The 19050-nt window shown below is 39.5% G+C and overlaps 1 protein-coding gene across 1 annotated transcript; it reads left to right on the top strand.

Moving 5' to 3' along the window:
- Window positions 1-788: 788 nt before the first annotated feature.
- Window positions 789-18834, top strand: LOC139743765 (tRNA (guanine(6)-N(2))-methyltransferase THUMP3-like). Its single transcript, XM_071654218.1, has 9 exons — window positions 789-1103; window positions 9531-9611; window positions 13757-14256; window positions 14721-14790; window positions 15413-15534; window positions 16258-16345; window positions 16778-16791; window positions 17401-17524; window positions 17966-18834. Exons 1-9 carry the CDS (start codon window positions 852-854, stop codon window positions 18248-18250), a joined length of 1536 nt encoding a protein of 511 aa, XP_071510319.1. The 5' UTR covers window positions 789-851; the 3' UTR covers window positions 18251-18834.
- The last annotated feature ends 216 nt before the right edge of the window (window positions 18835-19050 follow it).

The raw sequence follows: 19050 nt of genomic DNA, 5'->3' as shown, positions 1-19050 counted from the left end.
ATAAATACTCGTACGTTGATACAGCGTTATAATCTTTTAGGTATAAAAAAAAATGGGTGAAGTGTGAGCTAAGTTAGTTGAATGGTTGATTATTCTTATTGCACGTTTTTGTAGTTTAAAAAGTCTGTCTAAATATGTATTTGCAGCCCATCCCAAACAGTAAGTCCATATTCTAAAAAAGGTGCAACAATTGCATTATATACATCATTTTAAGAATAAATATGGGTCAAGAAAGTGTACCAATATTTTTTGAAATCTTATTGGCATATGATATTTATTAGAGATATCATTAGGCCTATACTGGTAATAAAGAAGAGGCTTCAAGAAATGTCATCTTGTAGTTGTCGTCTTCGTCGTCGTCGTCGTCTTCGTCGTTGCTGTTGTTGTTGTTGTTGTTGTTGTCGTCGTCGTTGTTGTTGTTGTTGTTGTTGTTGTTGTTGTTGTTGTTTGTCATGACCCAAACTTAATCCCCCTTCCCCTTAGCGAAAAGGTGTAGATCCCTCCGTGGTGTGCGCTTTTGCACGGATTTGTAAACAAGGGATTTCGTTTTTGTCATTTTCTAGTGCGATTACACACTACCATACTCCATTACGTAATCCTCTGGTTTTGCACGCTGCAATGCTCTGATGCATGCTAGTTGCGGCTTGAGCGAGAGCGTGCAGTGGATTGTATGACCCGGCCGGGAGCCGGCGGCGGCGTATGTGGTTTGTATACCCGCTAGTTTCGGCTTTGAGTCTCCTGCAGTGCAAGGTAGGCCTAGGTCGTACCTCCCTGGTAGGATAGGACAACTAAGGAGGAGGTAGCACACACCTCCTTGGCCTTGATTCCTTCACCCACCGTTCCGTCTGTACATGCAGCTTCTGTGCCAACTACGTAGATATTCCAGCTGGCTTATCTCCAGAATGGCAGGTGCTCAGGGTGCGCCAGAGATGGAAGCAACAAGAGATAATCTTGCGACGATATGTGCCACCGTGAACTCGGGATTCGAGCATCTAGCAACTCAGGAATGTGTGGAAAAGTTCACTTCCGCTGCTCGTCCAAGACAAGTGAAGAAATTTAGAGGACGTATCTTGTTCGAGATACCATATCAGGAAGTCAAACAGGTTCGGAAATGTAACATTTGTATTCAAGAATTAACAAATTCAAGAATTGTAACAGTAGAAAAAATCAACACTCGCAACAGGGACAACAACGCACTGTTTCTGAAATGTTGACTGAATTTTAATTGAATTTACATGTACCGGTACATGTACTTGTAAGTTGTACTAGAATGAGTAATAATTTAATCAACATAGGCGGCATAGCACCACAGTGGGCTCGTTTTGTAGATTTAGTGCTTGAATAGAATTTTCAGCCCTTTAATTAATGTCTAACATTATCAGTAGGGGTGCTGGTCCGAGAATGAGGATCGTATTTGTATATGAGGGTCGTCTTCGTATACGGTGACGACGTCGCAAGCTGCCGACTTCTCGGCGAACGGCGTCCCGATAAATGAGGATGCGTCCTTAAAAACCGATATAAGCTTAGAAAACTATGATTGTCCCCAAAAGTAAGGACGCAGAAGCGCGACTGTTCACCGCTTCTTGCTTTGACCCTCGTAAATAAGGACGATGTGCAATAAACAGAGATCACTGCTTTCCCCGTTTTCTGTGTGCCCATGCGTATGTTTTGTTGTAAGTTGAAGCTGACATACATGTAATACGTTGTACATGTATGATATAGGGCTATCTCTATAATACACTGTCACTGTACAAACCTACCTTCGTTGTACCGCTGCATGCTGCGCATTGCGACATCAACAAGTCGAGCAAATTTTGCGTTTCTAGGACCAATATGGATCGAGTGTTATTAGTGAAATGCTCTTCAACCTAAATGTGAGTATCGATGTCCTACTATCATTGTGATGTTTATGGGCATTTCCATGAGTTGTGCGACATGACCACCAAAATTTTACCCGCATATTTCAGGACAACTGATAATCTTACTTTGTTAGCCATAGTTTGAAGTGTGTGAAACCAACTTTACCTTTAAGAAAAGTTCCCTTTTGTGCATTTTTATACCTTTTGAAGCCAGAAAGCATTTTTGACCTAAAAATCCCTAAAAATGCATTTTTGTTGCTCTTTGTGATTATTTTTTATATTTGAGGCTCAAATCAAACTTTGTTTGGTTTTACAAATCAAAAATATATTAATCTAGCAGAAAATAAAGTGGAGACCTCTATATAAGATATGTACTTCGAACACCAGCGTGCTCTTACATAGCTCGAGAAGCTGCTGTAACGTGAGTTACCGAAACATGAACTTTTTAACCTAGCAATTTTACTATACCCAACTGAGACGTGGTATTTTGGATTATCAAATAACAATGCAGCACACATCCAAGAAATATGATGGGACTTAAAGTCTTTGCTTCAAATTCTCATAACAGAGGTCTTAAAATTGTAACGTGAGTTACCATGTAACGTGAGTTACCACAATGTAACGTGAGTTACCGACATGATTTTTCTTTAATACCAAGAAATGATATGAAGGTTGTGATTGTAAGTAACCAATGAGTACATGATTACTGAATTCTTGTATTAAGATTCTATTTCCAGTAGATTGTTATTCTCTTGGTCTCTCTCTATCACCAAACCAACTGGTCTACATGTACAATGTATCAATTACACATGTTCATCACGTCATGTTAACTTCTGAAAGAAACTGTTCCATATTTACTATTTAATATTACAGTGCATGTATACTGATCTGTTACGAAAGTTGTTAAAAGACATTTCTTCTATAGCTGCATGGACCTTGTTCCAGCAAATTATCAAAATTTTGTGATAACTATTAATAGCCTCCTGATTGGGATAATCACTGCATGATTACTCTTGAAAAGTTCTTGTTTTTGTAATTCAAGTGATTACTATTTGACATTTCAGAGTTTATACCTACCTGTATAGACCAAAGCCACTGTTTATGAGGCTGAAACATTTACATGTATGAACAGAATTTTAAGATTGGAGCTCGTTTCCTGCTGTTCTTTCTGAGATTTTTGAGAACTGAACATTGTGAATTTGACACGCTTATGTGTTTTATACTATTCTACTCTGAGGTTTTAGCTATATTGTTGCAAAATCCTACAATGAAACTTTTCCATGTTTACTATAATTTACTTTACATGCTGATCTATTACCAAAAACTTGTTGAACGTGAACCTCATTAATTATCAGACATTTTCTTTAAGAGCTGGACAGTCATGTAGCTTAAAGCAAACTATCAACATTTTGTGATATTAATAGTTAGCCTCCTGATCACAAAATATTTACTATTCATGTTTTTCATTGGGATTTACTGCTTCAGTCTGCTTGATTACTCTAGAAAATACTGGTATATACTTTTTACATGTATGTACACTTTAAATAATGGCTACTTGACATTTCATAGACCAAAGCCATTGTTTTTTAAGGCTAAAACATTTATGAACATGTTTTATTAAACTGATCAATACTGGTAGCAGATAACTAAAATTTATCTGCAGTTTCTGTAATTCAAGTCTAATTTCTGTCCTAGTTTTGTATAAGAATTTGTAAACAAATCAGACATACAAACAATTGATTATTGAGTAATTCAAACAATTATCAAATAATTGGAATGTAAATTGCATTGTTTAAAAGTTAAAAGATTTATTGAAATATTTCATTTCTGAACCTTTAAACTCTCCACAGACTACATGTACAGGTCTCTAGTCTCGTGACTCAGTGTATTAAATGGAATACACGTTTCTGGATGACTTGTTTTATCTAGATAGCCTGAAATCCATTTAAATCTAGTAAAATTAAAAAAAAAATCAAATCAAATTCTCAATTAAATCCTCAATTTCTGATGCCTTTGTTAACTGGAAAAGAGTGAAATTTAATGAGATAGACTCTGTTTCATATCATTTTGTTGAATACAATTTTTGTCTCAGTACAAATGAAAGCTTGGAAAACGACTCAATTAAAAATAAAATTTATCTTCAAGTTGGTATTCTAAATGTAAAGTTTCCTGCCTTTTGGTAATCTCATGGATAAAATGGGATTAATTACTGTCAGATCAATGTTCAAATCAATTTAGATTCTTTATTTATGGAGTTTGTTTGTGAAAAAAAGTTGTCTTGGTAAGTTTTCTTTGGATTATTAAGACAAAAAATCAACTTGTGATCATGTGGACAAACTGTAACGTGAGTTACCGTAACGTGAGTTACCGCTTCACATGACGATACCTGGAGAATGTAAGACAATTTAAATTTTTACCATACTCGGTGATGTATGTTGTTAGTCCATGACTTTGACACAATAGACTTTAAAGTCTCTCTGTTTCTTGTTTGAGGAAACTTTTGAATATAAGACATGCCAAATTTTTGCATGTCCGATTTATGTAACGTGAGTTACCGACATTTGTAGTGTTTTTTCTCATAGTTCTCATAAGAGTCTGTGGATGTAATGTTGCTGTGAGGTAGGATGGAGGTGCATGATATTCATTCACATATAGTAACTCATATCACTGGTTAGGTTTTAAGGATATTGATCTCAACAACCTAATTTTGAGTTCAAAATGTAACGTGAGTTACCGTGGAAATGCCCTTATACAGCTACATGTACAAGCATAACATTGTACCTACAATCGTAGATCTATGTAAAATTTAGAAGATCTCTAGATCTAGATGAGCTTGGATTCATGGACGTTTCAGGATATACTGTAAATTGTGAATAATTCTTGCAAGCGGCCTATTGTAGCATGTTGACTTGTATGTGAAAGGCAGATGAGTTTCACGTCAGTTTACGTCTATCATTTAATTACTACAATTTTTAATTGAAAACGACACACATTTAGTATTTTCCATTCAATGTTATAGCGCTGACGAAACCTGCATGTATTAGAAGTCTTGTGTGGGTATGCATGTGTAACTGGGGGTGTTTGAGATACCCAAATGCCAGGAAATTGTTATCATGCATCAAGAACAAACAAACAAACAAAACAAGCGCCAAGAAATCGGGTACCGGTACCAATTAATCACAAACGCACACACACACAAATCTTCACATTTTATTGCCAATTCTATAGACAAAAAAATCAGCTTTTAAACAAAAATAGGCACAGGTATCACAGTACACGATACATGCATGTATCCTTTCTGTGCTGACAATAATGCTATAGACTAGAATTATAATACAAAAAAAAAGACAAAGCCTAATTACATTGTACGCCTAGAATAATGAAACATTCAGCAGTAAGATAACGTACTGGAAAGCAAAAAAAAAAGAAACAAATACAGTGTAGATCAGTGACAATTTAAGTATAACAGACATAATAATAAACTTAGTAAATTGTAAAAGATTTTAGAGTATTGAACGTGAAATTGCACTTTAATTGTTATTAAACAGTTACCAAACGGTTTGGCACAGACAGAGCTTGGCCTTGGAGTTGCCGAGGAGGGCACAAACAAAAGTATGACTTTATTATAGGAGCTGATGTCAAGACTTTTTATCTTTTGTCCCCGGAAAAAGATAGTTTGGTGACTTTTTTTCAGTTACAAACAGAATGGGCAGATGCTAAGCACATAGCTGTTCATACACAGCAACATATCAGGAAGGAATGTCCCTTAACATTATAAACAACACCGTTGGTCAAGTACACAATATTTTAACATTATGCGTACACTTTATGATCTTACTTTGATATCACACAAGTTTTCCCCGTTTCGAAATAAAAATGTCATTTTCTTTTTCTACAGAATTAATTCATGAGAAGTTAAGGTTACAGCATCATTCCCATCAAGAACAAGCTGAAGGAAAGTCATTGAGCAGTACTTCTGGATGTTAATTGCATGACAACAAGTGCAAGCTATGCTTCATGACGCCGTGACACTGGTACTGAGAGCCGCCGGGAAAGCCGACATTCGTGAGGAGCAAGCCGAACATGCGAACATGAATTGAGAGTAGCCCAACTTGCATGAACACGTGCCCTTCAACATCAATTTCTAGAACTGCTGTCGTGTTCTGTCCACCAAGATCATTCCCTAAATCAAAGAGAAGAACAAATACTATAATTAATGTGTACAACAAAAGTAACTCGGCAGTTTAGAGTGTAGTGGGCAGAATTATACATGAAATAAACACATCTGCACACTAAAAGGTATCTTGCCGAAGTACAGTGTACTGACGTTAGAACAAAGTCTTTGGGATCGGCAGTTTTGTTTCGTTGTATCAAAATTTTGTGTACAACAACAACACACAAAAAAACAACAACACTCAAATATGTGATTATCGGCTACTCATAATACGCAATAAAGCAATATTAAATGCAATTCTATCACTTTAATTTCATCGATATTGTACATTTAATAGAGAAAGTTGTTTGTACTTCATGCTTAGTTTGAAATCACATCAAAGTAGTTGAGGATTCGAGTACTATTCTAAAGGTTTGTTGTTCCTAATTTCCGTTGTACTATAAAAGGTTTGCCGTTTCGACGGGTCGTCGGTTTTACGGCTCGCTATTCCCAAGGTTCGTAACAGTTGTTCAAAAGGTTCTTTTTTAAATGAAAAGGAAATTTATGGTTATTCTGAAAGTCCATTAATCCGAAATGAAGTATCATTCGATTTTTCCGAAGGTTTGTTCATCTTCAATGAAAGGTTCTTTTTATATGAAAAGGAAATTTAAGGTTTGCTATGCTGAAAGTCCATTAATCCGAAATGAAGTACCGGTATCATTCGTTTTTTCCGAAGGTTTGTTCATCCGTCAATGAGAAAATGTTAGTTATTTCATTTCGTTTATCATAAAATGGAAATAAGGTTCATTGTTCATAAAAAAAGATCGTTCATCCTTAAATGAAAACGGTTCATTATCTGAAGACTTGTTGATCTAAAAACAATGATGTATGTTTTTGTTAGCAGTCCTATAATCACCTCTTCATTTTCGGATTAACAAACGATTTTCATTTCCGATTAACGAACCTTGAAACACAAAGATTCCAAACATTTTTAGGTTAAGGAACATTCGTAATAGCGAACCTTATTTCATTTTCGGATTACTGAACGCAAGGAAAAATGAATCTTCGCAGTAACGTCATATGCTATACAAACTATGTCGCAATGACGGACAGTAGTTTATTTCGGATTTGCAACGAACATCTAGGTACACTGCAAACAGAATTTGCGTGTTTTGGAATTACGAACCTTCGGAAAAAACGATCGTTATTTCATTTCGGATTATCTTATAATATGGCCTAATGCAAGTTCCCTGAAACGCAGAGCGATTGCTATTTAAACCCACAAAAATGTGATGCGTTCTTCATCAAAGAGACGCTCGCTAAATTTGTCTTGTGCTGAAGTCATGCTGTATATCGTAAGCGTCCCGCATTTCGTTATAGGACCTTATAGAATAAATTTCGTTCATTTTTCTTTTTCAATGTCGCCCGGAAATTACTTCGTTCAATCGAAAATTTAGCTATAAACGTTTTACTTTTGAGCGACTCAATGACGTTTATTTTTAGATCTTAATTTTTGCATGTGCTTCGACGTTGTAACAATATATGTCGTTCGTGGTAACGCAAGTGCACCATATCAGCTCCTCTTGCCAACGCAACATGCAGAATCATTGTTGAGCATTAATAATGATTCAGGGAAGAGTGGAGAGCCTATTTCAGGGCTGCCATTATCCTACACATCGTACGATCTTACCTTGCTCAACTTCGATTGTGCTGTTTGGATCTGTGCCATAAGACAAGGAAAGAAAATATATAAAAAACTGTTACGAAATGTTCCAGTTTCACAGAGAGAAATACAAATATGCAGTGTGATATTAATACTGAATCAGATTGGTAGCAATATATCAATGTTACTTTTATGTGTAACGTTGCTTACCTTGTTCGTTTTGGCCTTCATTACGCAACTCCGTCATTTCCTGAATGTGAACATCCATCAGTTCTTGGAGGTCATCTTTATGAAATTAACAGATGTAATTTGGTTAGTATACTTGCATCTAGATTCAAACAGAATTGATGTGGCACACGTGTAACACTTCTAAAGAAGTACGCATGTAATTTGTTTCTGCTTATGATGCGCTTATGATGCAATAACCAATAAAACAAATGTGATACAATTGTATCATCATTCACCGACCAATTAATGAAGCATGCGTGTGGGCCATCATGTGAGAAGTTCTGGTAACTTTTCTTACCATAGCACTGGCCTCTCCCCTCACTTGACTCCACGATGACGGGCGTGCTACCGCCGGACCTACAGGTGAGAGCTCACCCTCATAGATACAGTGATTCATAAAATCAAAAACAGTTTGGTTAAACTATCAGCACTGCATACTCTATAACTGTAGTGCGACCAGTCTTTAAAATTGCTGCAGTACTCGCTTACGGGAGCCATTTTCAAGTTTATTTTATAAATCATTTGATCATAAGGATTTTAAAAATGGGAATATCATTTAGATGCGATCGAAAGAAGTATCTTTGATAATTTCGTTTCCACTGTTTCACAATTATTTTTTGTTTGTTTTTGTTTTGTTTTGTTTATAGAGTTTTGTTGTTAGTTTTATTCAACCGTTCCTTGAATATTAAAGCACTTCCCGTTTTGTCTTTGATCATTTAAATGCCCATGTGCATGCATACATTATACATGGGAAACTAGCGTCGGTAGCTGCTGCGCACGTGCAGTCGGACATACAACACATTACTAGTAAGTAGTTTTCAACACAACGATGTGTTCACAACGGGATTTGTAGGTACCGGCATACAGTCGCCAAACCAGACAATCGGAAATCGGAATATTAATTAACAATAATTAGAATTAATATTTTATTCATAAGAAATATTCATACCGTTCAAATTTGCCGTAATTCCACTGCAAAGTGCATTGGTGACTTCGTAGGTGTGTTAAGTTGCTCCATGATGCGTGTACATGTATTGCCATTGACAGCAGTCAGCACAGCGACTTTCACATTTCGCGCGATGAATCCACGGGAAGACGGACAACCCACAAAAGTAGACGGTGAACTAGGGGTATTTGTACACGAGGAATCCGTTTATCGCATCTAGAACGTGCGGTTCGGTACCCCTAAGCCCGCAAAGCCCCGAGGAAAAAGATCGTCCGCGAAAAAGCTACCGATCCCGATTTTCGCGGACGCGATTTGTCCGCGTTTACGAAGATACCCTCGTTTGTGCGGACGATCCGCATTCTCGGACCAGCACCCCTACTGATTATGTTTTTTTTTTAAAATTTAATTCTCTCTTTCCTTTTTTTTTCTCTTGGCAGACAACAACGTCTTTAAATAAAGAGGACCCACCACAGCCCACCCCACTGATTTTAAGCTATAAAGATCTGTTGAAGATGCATCAAAAAGCATAATAAATCAGAATCCATTGTTGCTATGCCTATCTATGTAAGTATAGTAATAGTATGATGCCCGTGTTTCATGCCTATTGAGAGTATTATGAATCAAGTTTGTGGATTATACATTCATTGTATATCACTTTGTTACATTTCATTGCTTCTGTAGGTGTCACAACTGCGATCGGTGGACAATCTGTCTGTTCTTGTTGGTCACTTCACTCAAATTGACTTTTCATCTCAAGACAAGGTGTGTATTACTATTTACAAGTCTCCGCAAGTACATGTACATTAGGTTGACACATTTTCAGCTTTACAAAATGTCAGTTGCACCCTAAATGATAAGGAGGGCTCATTCCAGACAATCATATAATTTTGCAAGATAATGCGGAGGAAATGTCTGAGAGGAGAATTGACAGATCTGCATAATATATGGTATTTTCTGATTTAAGCACTAAAATGCCAGGGGGAAGGAAAGTTTACTTTGGTGCTCGGGTTTGGCTTAATACGGGTGGCAAATAATAGATCTGCTACCACTAGTACCAGGTATTATGATACACGGTTGGCGATAATGTACCTGCCACTGCAGCAGTACTGCATGGCTGGCGCCGCCGTGGGGGCCGTGGGGGCTCGGGCCCCCACACTTGTTTTGCACCATACAAAGGAATACATAAGGTGTCATCACTTTGGGCCCCCACACTTTTTTCAACCCGGAAGTACATAAGTGGCACTAAAATAGAAATAGATAGAGATTTTGAAGTATGGCGACGGAAAGGTTATGTTTTTTCTCTGAAGACCTTTTTTTAATAACACGCAGGGAGAGAATGAGCTGAGGACCTTTTCTTTTTTTTTTTTTTTTTGCTTGTCAGCTGAAGAAACCCGAAATGGACGGGGAGAAGAGATGAGCCGACGTGTTTTGTTATGCCTCCGCCACGAAGTGGTGCCGGAGGCATTATGTTTTCGGGTTGTCCGTCCGTCCGTCCGTCCTTCCGTCCGTCCGTCCGTCCGTCCTTCCGTCCGTCCTTCCGTCCGTCCTTCCGTCCGTCCGTAATGAATTTTGTGGACAAGGTAACTATCAAAACCTGTTGAGGTATCCTAATGAAACTTGGCATGTATGTGTATTAGGGGGTGAAGTTGTGCCTATCAACTTTTGGGTGCACATGCTCAAGGTCAAAGGTCAAAAGGTCAAGGTCAAATACATAAAATTTCACTATTTCCACCATATCTATTGAATGCCTGAAGATATTTTCTTGAAACTTAGTGTATACATGTATTACCCAATTAAGATTCTCTGGTGAAAGTTTGGGTCATGAGGTCAAAGGTCAAAGGTCAAAAGGTCAGGGTCAAATACATAAAATTTCACTATTTCCACCATATCTATTGAATGCCTGAAGATATTTTCTTGAAACTTAGTGTATACATGTATTACCCAATTAAGATTCTCTGGTGAAAGTTTGGGTCATGAGGTCAAAGGTCAAAGGTGAAAAGGTCAAGTAAAAATATTAAAACTTCTTTTTTTTTTCTCTATACCTTGGAAAATTGTTCAAGGTATCTTCATGGAACATAGTATATACATATACTGACTGGAAGTGATTATCTAGAGAATGTAGGGTTCATGGGGTCAAAGGTCAGGGGTCAAAGGTCAAGTGCAACACTTCAAAATTTTACTATTTCCCTCCTATCATGCAATGCCAGCAGGGTTATTTTTTTTTTACACTTGGTGTATGCATACATGTGTAACCTCATAGAAATTTTCTGGAAAGTTTTTTTTTTCTTCTTTTTTTGCCTCAAAGGTCAAAAGGTCAAAGATCAAGTGAAAGTGCTGAACTTACTTTTTCCTCCATATCTCGGAAGTGGCTCAAGTTATCTTGAAACATAGTACATATTATGCATGTTCTACCTGAAAGTGATTATCTTATGAATTTTAGGGTCAAGGAACAGATGAAAATGGTAACAATTTACTATTCAATTCAGAAATTGCACTTTTTCTCCACACCTGTACCTTGAAAATTACTCAATGCCTAAATGTATGAATGGGTCAAAGTCGAGTTAAAGTCCTTAAATCCCTAGATACATGCTCTCCTATTCATCCAATTAAACCTAGGTCAAGGAAGATGAACATTCAACACATTTGTGACAAACTTGTCATTTCAATATTTTGCCAATTTGTGAAAATGTAATCACACATTGTCCACATGTACTATCTAGACCTATTGGGAAAATCATGCATTATGGCGGAGGCATACCAGTCGCCAAAGCGACATTTCTAGTTTTGTTTTGTTTTTGTTTTTGCTTGTTAGCTCATGAAACTTGGAAGTGGGCCCCCACACTTTTGAAAACGCCGCGCCGGCCCTGTGCTGTACATATTGTTTTCATACAGACCGTCAGCCAAAAGGCAAATTGAATGTTTCAACTGAACCCTAATGAACGCAGTACACGGTTCCACATCAGTATCAGCAACAGTGACATAGACACGGAGGTGTGGTCAGCCTACCTGGGAAGCCCCACCCAGACTGATCCCCCACCTGTCCTGCTGGCCCCCACCAACCCTGTGGCCAACAAGATCCCACGGGCAATGCCTGTGGCTCTACTTCTGTCCTGCTGGCAGGCCTGCCAGCACAACCAATGGCATCTGCCGACAAGAGGGGTTTGTCAGCCCACAGGATGCGAAGAAAGTTAAGACCTGAAATGCCAGCAGGAGTGGCTGAGGCAACAGGGCTGGACCACTATGTGGACCTCCAGGCTCACAGCATGCTGGGGAACCTCCACCAGCGTGGCATTGTGGCAGAGGGGGGTAGGGGGCATTGAAGTGTTAGTCATTCCCAGGACACCCTCCTAGTGCCCCCCAAACAACAACCATGCCACAAAAGGGGGCAGAAGTGTCCGGTGGTGGGGTGTGGACATGTAACGCAAAAATTGCATGGACCTGTCAACTACCACCTACCGCACTACTTCCACCCCCAGAAAGACCACCTAAGCCCAAGAAGGTCAGTCGGTGACTCAGTGGGTGGAGGGGCTTAGGCTCATTGCCAGGTCTCTTACTGGCAGGGAGGCGAGTCTAGGGCAATGGGTCATGGCATGCTGGCTCATCAGCCATTCTGACATGTTTATGGAGATGGAGGCGACTGCCGAGGATAACTGGGTTAGAGTCATCCCCTCCATCTCCCCTGTAAACACAGCAACTGCCTGAACTCATTGGCGAATACCGGCCTGCTCCCCAGAGAGCTGGAGGTGCTGGCCAACAGTCCTGACAGGCCAGCCCCCACCCAAGCCCCGGTGAATGTGACAGGCGCAAAGATGCCCACTTTCACCTGGACTGGCTCCATATCAGCTCCATTTAGAACCGCATGGACCCATCCTTGTTGGCCCAAGGTAGGAAGCCACGGATGCCGGTCCAGGTTTGCTGGAGGAGTCATAAACTTCTGCGACTTGGAGAAGTTAGCCAAGCTCACATTTGAGGGCAACTTCCATCAAGCCCTCAAATACAAACTACATTTGTAGCAGAAGGAATCCACCTGAAGAAGGTGACAAGATTTATACCGCTTAGCAGTGGGAGGCCGTTGTTTGCCACCTGCAGCACCGATTACTGATTAATGATGCCAAGGAATGAGGTGGGGCACCAGGAAGACCTCTTTAAAGAAGATCCTCACTCTAAGATCCTTGGTTATGTGTTGGTAATGCATCTCTGGGGGGAGTACTGATTACATCTTCAGCATGGTGCCCCATCGGCTGGCTCTCACCTATTAAGGCAGAGGTGCCAGCAATTCAAAAGGATTCATCTCCACTGCTTTGGCGGGAACATAATGGTAGCCCTCATCTGGGACTGGTGCAGTACAACCAAATGTGTACTGTTTGGGATCAGCGGCCTGGCCCGCACCTTCGGCAAGGCCCAGCAGGAAGCCGTGTGGCCCATCCTCAGCAATAGACTATTGCTGGAAACAGATTCTCCAAACATCAAGCCCCATCCCAACATTTGTGGTACAATACTCCCTTTTGTCGGTGATGTGGGCCAGATGGTGGCAGATATCCGTGGGGTGGCCCTGCCGACACTACTGGTGGAGACCCTCGCCAACAGGCACTGCCTTTATGGCCAGTAATACCACCCATCTGGCCATTGTATATATCACATATTTAATGTATGTAGTTGTAGGTATGTTCATATGTATGTTATCACTTGATTTTCAAGTGACACTTACAGAAGCTGAGATGTAAAGAGGATGCATGAATATATGCACTGTTTAATAGCATAAGTTCTGTGGGGTCTGTCACCACTCACCCTGGAAATGTCTCTCTGAAAATATTGTTAAGCAATGTACACAATTTGCATAGATTGTCTATACGTATGCATAAAAGATTGAAGATGAGTTGTCTTTGCTTGCATTTGGTTATTTGCAGGAAGCAGCAGTCAACACAATATGTCAAAAAATTGAAATGGGCAACTGGAAGCATGCACTGGACACTTGGCAGATATTCACAGGGTCGGAGTTTTGCCTTGACCCCCTGCCCAAGTCACTCTCAAAGCCGCAGTCATCTGAGGCGAAGCAGTCTACATCAGACGAGGAAGATGGAGGTGGGGACGACGGAGCTGGCGGGGATGGTGGAGGGGAAGCGGGGGCGACGGCACCACGGCCCACCTTCAGGGTGACCTGCACCAGGTCGGGCGAGCGGCATCACTTCAACTCCAGGGATGTAGCGCCCTCTGTGGGTAGCCTCATCAACGAGACCTACGGCTGGCCGGTAAAGATGAAGGACTACGACTTGGAGGTGGTTGTGAATGTCCTGGAGGACTCGATGCTTGTTGCTCTGAGCATGACGAAGGAATCCATGCATCGGAGAAACATCACACACTTTGGCGTGACCACCCTCAGGTCCACTATTGCATACTGCATGCTGAGGTACAATGGTTTTTTTTTAGCTTGCTCTTTTTCATGTGATTTCTCTGCTGTATCATTATTTTCCTCACTTTTTACACCTTTTATGCTTTTTTCTTTTTCTTTTTAATCTCCAATTCAGGCAGGAATCAAACTGTGATGAAAAGTTATTTCAATCAATAGAAAATTTTTTCAACATTTTAGTGATCGTACGCTCTCTTTTCCATGGCAGGTTAAGTATTGGGTAATTTTTTCTCTTTTTCTCTCTTTTTTTTTTTTTTTGCAATGGTATGGAAACCTATCTGATGTGAGCCAGACAAACATTATCTAACTGAGTGTTAAAAAACCTTGTCCCAACTTAATCGAGACAAAATGATAAGGAAGGAATGTAGTTGCCCGAATCAAAACACTGTTTGCATATAGAGCACTGACAAATATTTTCAAGTATCCAACTTTCATAGTGGATGATGATTTTTTTTTTTTTTCAGAATGACCCAGCCTCAACCAGGAGAAATAATCTGTGACCCTATGTGTGGGGTCGGTGCAATACCACTGGAGGTATGTATGCCTAATGAATAGAGATATCTGAAAGAGCAATGTTGCAATATTAACTTGCATTATCACAGTGATAATTGTTCTTTATTGACAATTTTTATTTTGTTTTACTGTCTTTCTGATGTCCAGTGTTCCTGTTATTCATATTGTCACTGGCTTGACATTGACTGACAAGTCTTGAGTTTTAGATCTTCATATTTACAGAATACATGAAGAATCAGGCATATTGCACTTCAGGAATATACATGCAGCTAAATCAAAAGACTCCATGTCATTTTGTTCAAGAAACCTTTTGTCCAACTTGAATGTCCCTGTGTGTGGTGCTGATAAAATACTTGCCCAACATCTTCCAGATATCCTGGGATGTTGAAAATAAATCTTTCATTCTTTCTTAAATCAGGTATTTGTAGAAACCTCATAAATGTGTGATATTTCCCACACATACATATGCTGTACCAAGTATGCATGCAACATTTGGAATTACATGAGTGGAATTTGCTGGCGAACTGATGTCACACATACATACACTATACCAAGTATACACACAACATTTGGAATTATATGAGTTGAATTTGCTGGCGAGCTTTTGTCGAATGCCACATCCTGCTTCATACAAATGTTTCAGGGTCTGTTGGCATGGCGATCCTGCCTTGTGATGTCCGGCGATGTCAATGAAGTGGCCGTGGAGAGGACAAAGGGAAACATTGACTCATTGACAGAGAAAAGGAAATCAAAACAAATCATAAGGTGAGATAGTCTGCATCATATCCCCATGCATAATTAAATCTAGCACACAAAATTCATCTCGCACGGCTGGATGCGAAAAATGGCTCCTGCAAAAATTAACACTTTTGCAGTATTCAGTGACATGTATCCTACATATCTAGGTGACTGATAACCAGCTTTTTGAGCAGCACTGTGATAGGTTTCAAACACATTGCTTTCTTTGGCATCATATGAAAGTTACATTTCACTTCTTGTTCCTTATACTGGTACCTTATTTTTTCTGTTTTTGTAAGTAATGTATACAAATGTATCTTTATTGTGTATCATAAGCCCTGTATGTATTCTGAAAAAAAAAAAGATTTCCTAGACTTGTACATTTATGTTTTTATGAATACCAATTTAAATGATATCATAATAGCAAGGAGACATCTTTTATGTCAAACCTGAAGACACTTTTGTTTGATGGATACAGCTGTTATTTTTTACCATTTTCATATTGTTAGCCGAACCTCACTCTACCCATGGCACTGTGCGTAGGAATGACATGTTTTCATTTTCAAATTTTGAAATGATCCTGCCTTCAAACTGTACCAAGAAATGGAAGTGGTTATTTGATTTCTTCATATCAACATTGTAACTCTGTGACTGTATGTGTGTGTCTCTGTTTGTATCTGTTTGTGTGTGCACATACAAGCCATTAGTGCTGATTTTTCCTTACATTTATACGATACCACTTCCTTTCAGACCTGATCTTCCAAACGATGTCTTCAGATGGGATGTTACAAACTTGCCGCTGAAATCTGCCTCCATCGACGTCTTCGTGACTGATTTGGTGAGCAGTCCCAATATTTCCCAAAAGACCTTATCTCCTTCCTCCATTTATTACAGCACTTGTGTAAATGTGGTTTTAGATTATTCTTAATCTACCATGTCCAGGTACCGTCACCAAGAACACCCCCACCCACCCCAAACAAAAAAAAAGGAAGAATAAATGTGTGTATGTAGTTTCCAATAATTATCAACACTGTATTTTGTATTGATTGGTGTTTTTGCCTTTGCTCAGTGTCCTGCAGGTCACCTACGCCTATCAAAGAAAAACAAAAACACATGTATTCTGTTCTGTCTGTGATATACGCATGTACAAATTTGTAGTGATATGCAGTATGACCGAGACCAGTATTTCACCCCCCTTTTCCCTCTCCCCCTCCCTTGACCAATCTCGTTCTTTTTTCTTCTCTTTTTGCATATCACACGCATTCTGCAGCCTTTTGGCAAGAGGTAAGTTATCTACGTAAGTGTCATGGAATTTCACAATACTAAGCCTTGTTTTTAAAAAACATAATCAAAACTGCCCTAGTTGAAATTCTTCAGTTACCTTATTATACTCCACTAGCACTCATGCAAATGTGACAAGATTGGAGAAATGCAAAAGCTGAGGTGAGGAGCGGTTGTTTAACAGAAAAGGTTAATGATAGAAAATAAGTATTAAGTATGTGCATGTGGAGATTTGTCATAAGATTGTAGTATGTGGAATGTGTTCATGTTTAAAAGGAATCTCATTTGAGTGCATTCCAGAATCGCCCTAAACATGTCCACCTCATCCACACTTGATGCTCTCTCTTCCCTGCGGATACTTTTGCTGTCTGCAAGACTCTTCTTATAGTTTGCCTTATGAACCTGTCTTTCAGTCTCTCATTCTTCGTATCATTGATCATGTTTTAGTCCTCATGAGCTACTGGTGGTAAACATTGTTGTGCAAACCTGAGTTTATAATCCATCTGGATTCATGTAGTATGAGAGAAGTTTTTGAGGAAAAGAAAGACTGTCACAGCAGGAAATTAAGATTTTACATCATGCCCTGAAACTGTTCCTCCCCCCGCCTCCAAGGATGGGTAGCCGAAGGAACAACTGGTCCTTGTATCGCCAGTGTCTGGAAGAGATGGCCAGAGTGTGTCGGCCAAAGACCAGCCGGGCTGTTCTCCTCACGCAGGACAAGAAGTGCATGGCCCAGGTCAGAATAACATTTCTGTTGGATCCTCAGAAGAGTCGGAGCACAAAAACTTGTTTTTTAGAAGAAGAATTTGCCACTCTTGTGAAACAGATGGATTTATTTTGCCATGATTTGCTGATCACACAAATTCTTGTGTACATAAGTGTTGACATGAAATGCTGCAACAAAATTATTAAACTTTTAATACTGAAGGTCAGGTTTCTTCAAAAGCACTTACATATATATTGGTGTTGGGGACCAAGATATTACCCCTCTTTAGAAATAATCACTGTCAAAGATTTGCATATCAAAGTTGTTTATGATTTTATTGGGGGATATATCAGGCATATGAATTTGATTCCCATAAGGGTGACAATGTAACACACAGAAAAATAAAACAATTATTGATCCCCCTAACTCTTTGATTTACTGAGAACTGAATACAATACTTACATTGTCTAGACATTGCAGCGCTGTGGTCACCTGTGGCGGAAGAAGAACTTTGTCTTCATCAATCATGGAGGACTTAAGGCATGTGTCTACCTGCTTCAAAGGGCAAAGGAGAAAGAAGGGAAAAGGAAGCACGAAGGGGATGATGAATCAGATTCCAAAGCAGCAGCCATGGGCAGCGATGAAGGGGACGACGTGGAGGATGATGTCGAGGACGACCAAGACCAGGGATGTGAAGGAAAGCACGACAGTGGTCAGGAACGTGAAAGGACAACAGAACAAAAAGAGACAACGTGAGCTCCTTTGCCAGCAGAAAGAAACAAACAAGCAAACAAGAAAAGAAAAACATTTTGCCCGCTTTGGGTGCAGATCATGTCTGCAAGGCGACGTCTTTAGGCAGCAATGAAAACAGTGTATGAGTCATGACAGAAGCTTGTACGGGAGGCAGTCAGTACCATCCTGACTCTCTGGAGGCTCTGTGTACTGTAAAACGATGAATGATTGCGTGCATTTTAATTTCGTGAATTTCGCAAGCGGCAACATTTGCAAAATTAAAATGCACGCGAAAGTTCTTGCCTACACAATATGCACTGGATGCCAGTGGTAAGTCACGAAAATGTAATGCTGCGAGAAAGGTCTTTGGCTCGAATTCGCGAAATTTTCATGCCGTGAATATATCGTGTTTTACAGTTACATCATCTGGCATTAGCAGTGCCCCTCCCGATTTACAGACCAGCTGCTCTGTGCCTGTCAGCTTGGATATGTGATGTATAATGATAGTTTAGAAAGCAAGAAAGCTGCTAGGAAGGAGTTCTGAAAACCAATACTAAATGAGTTTGCTTCTTTTTAACATATCTTGGAGTGTACAGTGTACTCCCGTTATAACGAAGTAAAACTTCTGGTCCCAAAATTATCGCCATTGAAGTCTATGGTACAAAATTCGCTTATAACGAACACGGTTATAGCGAAATTCTCGTTATAACGAAGTCTTTTCTGAGCACCACTGACAAAGAAAAACAAAAGAAATGTGCTCCGTTATAACGAAATGCAGATCGTTTCCGAAAATACGTAGCGGAACAAGCATTTTTAGCGTCTCT

The sequence above is a fragment of the Diadema antillarum genome, unplaced genomic scaffold (assembly GCF_040938485.1).
Source record: "Diadema antillarum isolate AM-2024a unplaced genomic scaffold, OU_Dant_1.0 seq00001105_RagTag, whole genome shotgun sequence".
NCBI classification, from domain to species: domain Eukaryota; kingdom Metazoa; phylum Echinodermata; class Echinoidea; order Diadematoida; family Diadematidae; genus Diadema; species Diadema antillarum.
Note: the sequence above shows the minus strand (reverse complement) of the source record. Positions and strands in the feature narration are given on the sequence as shown.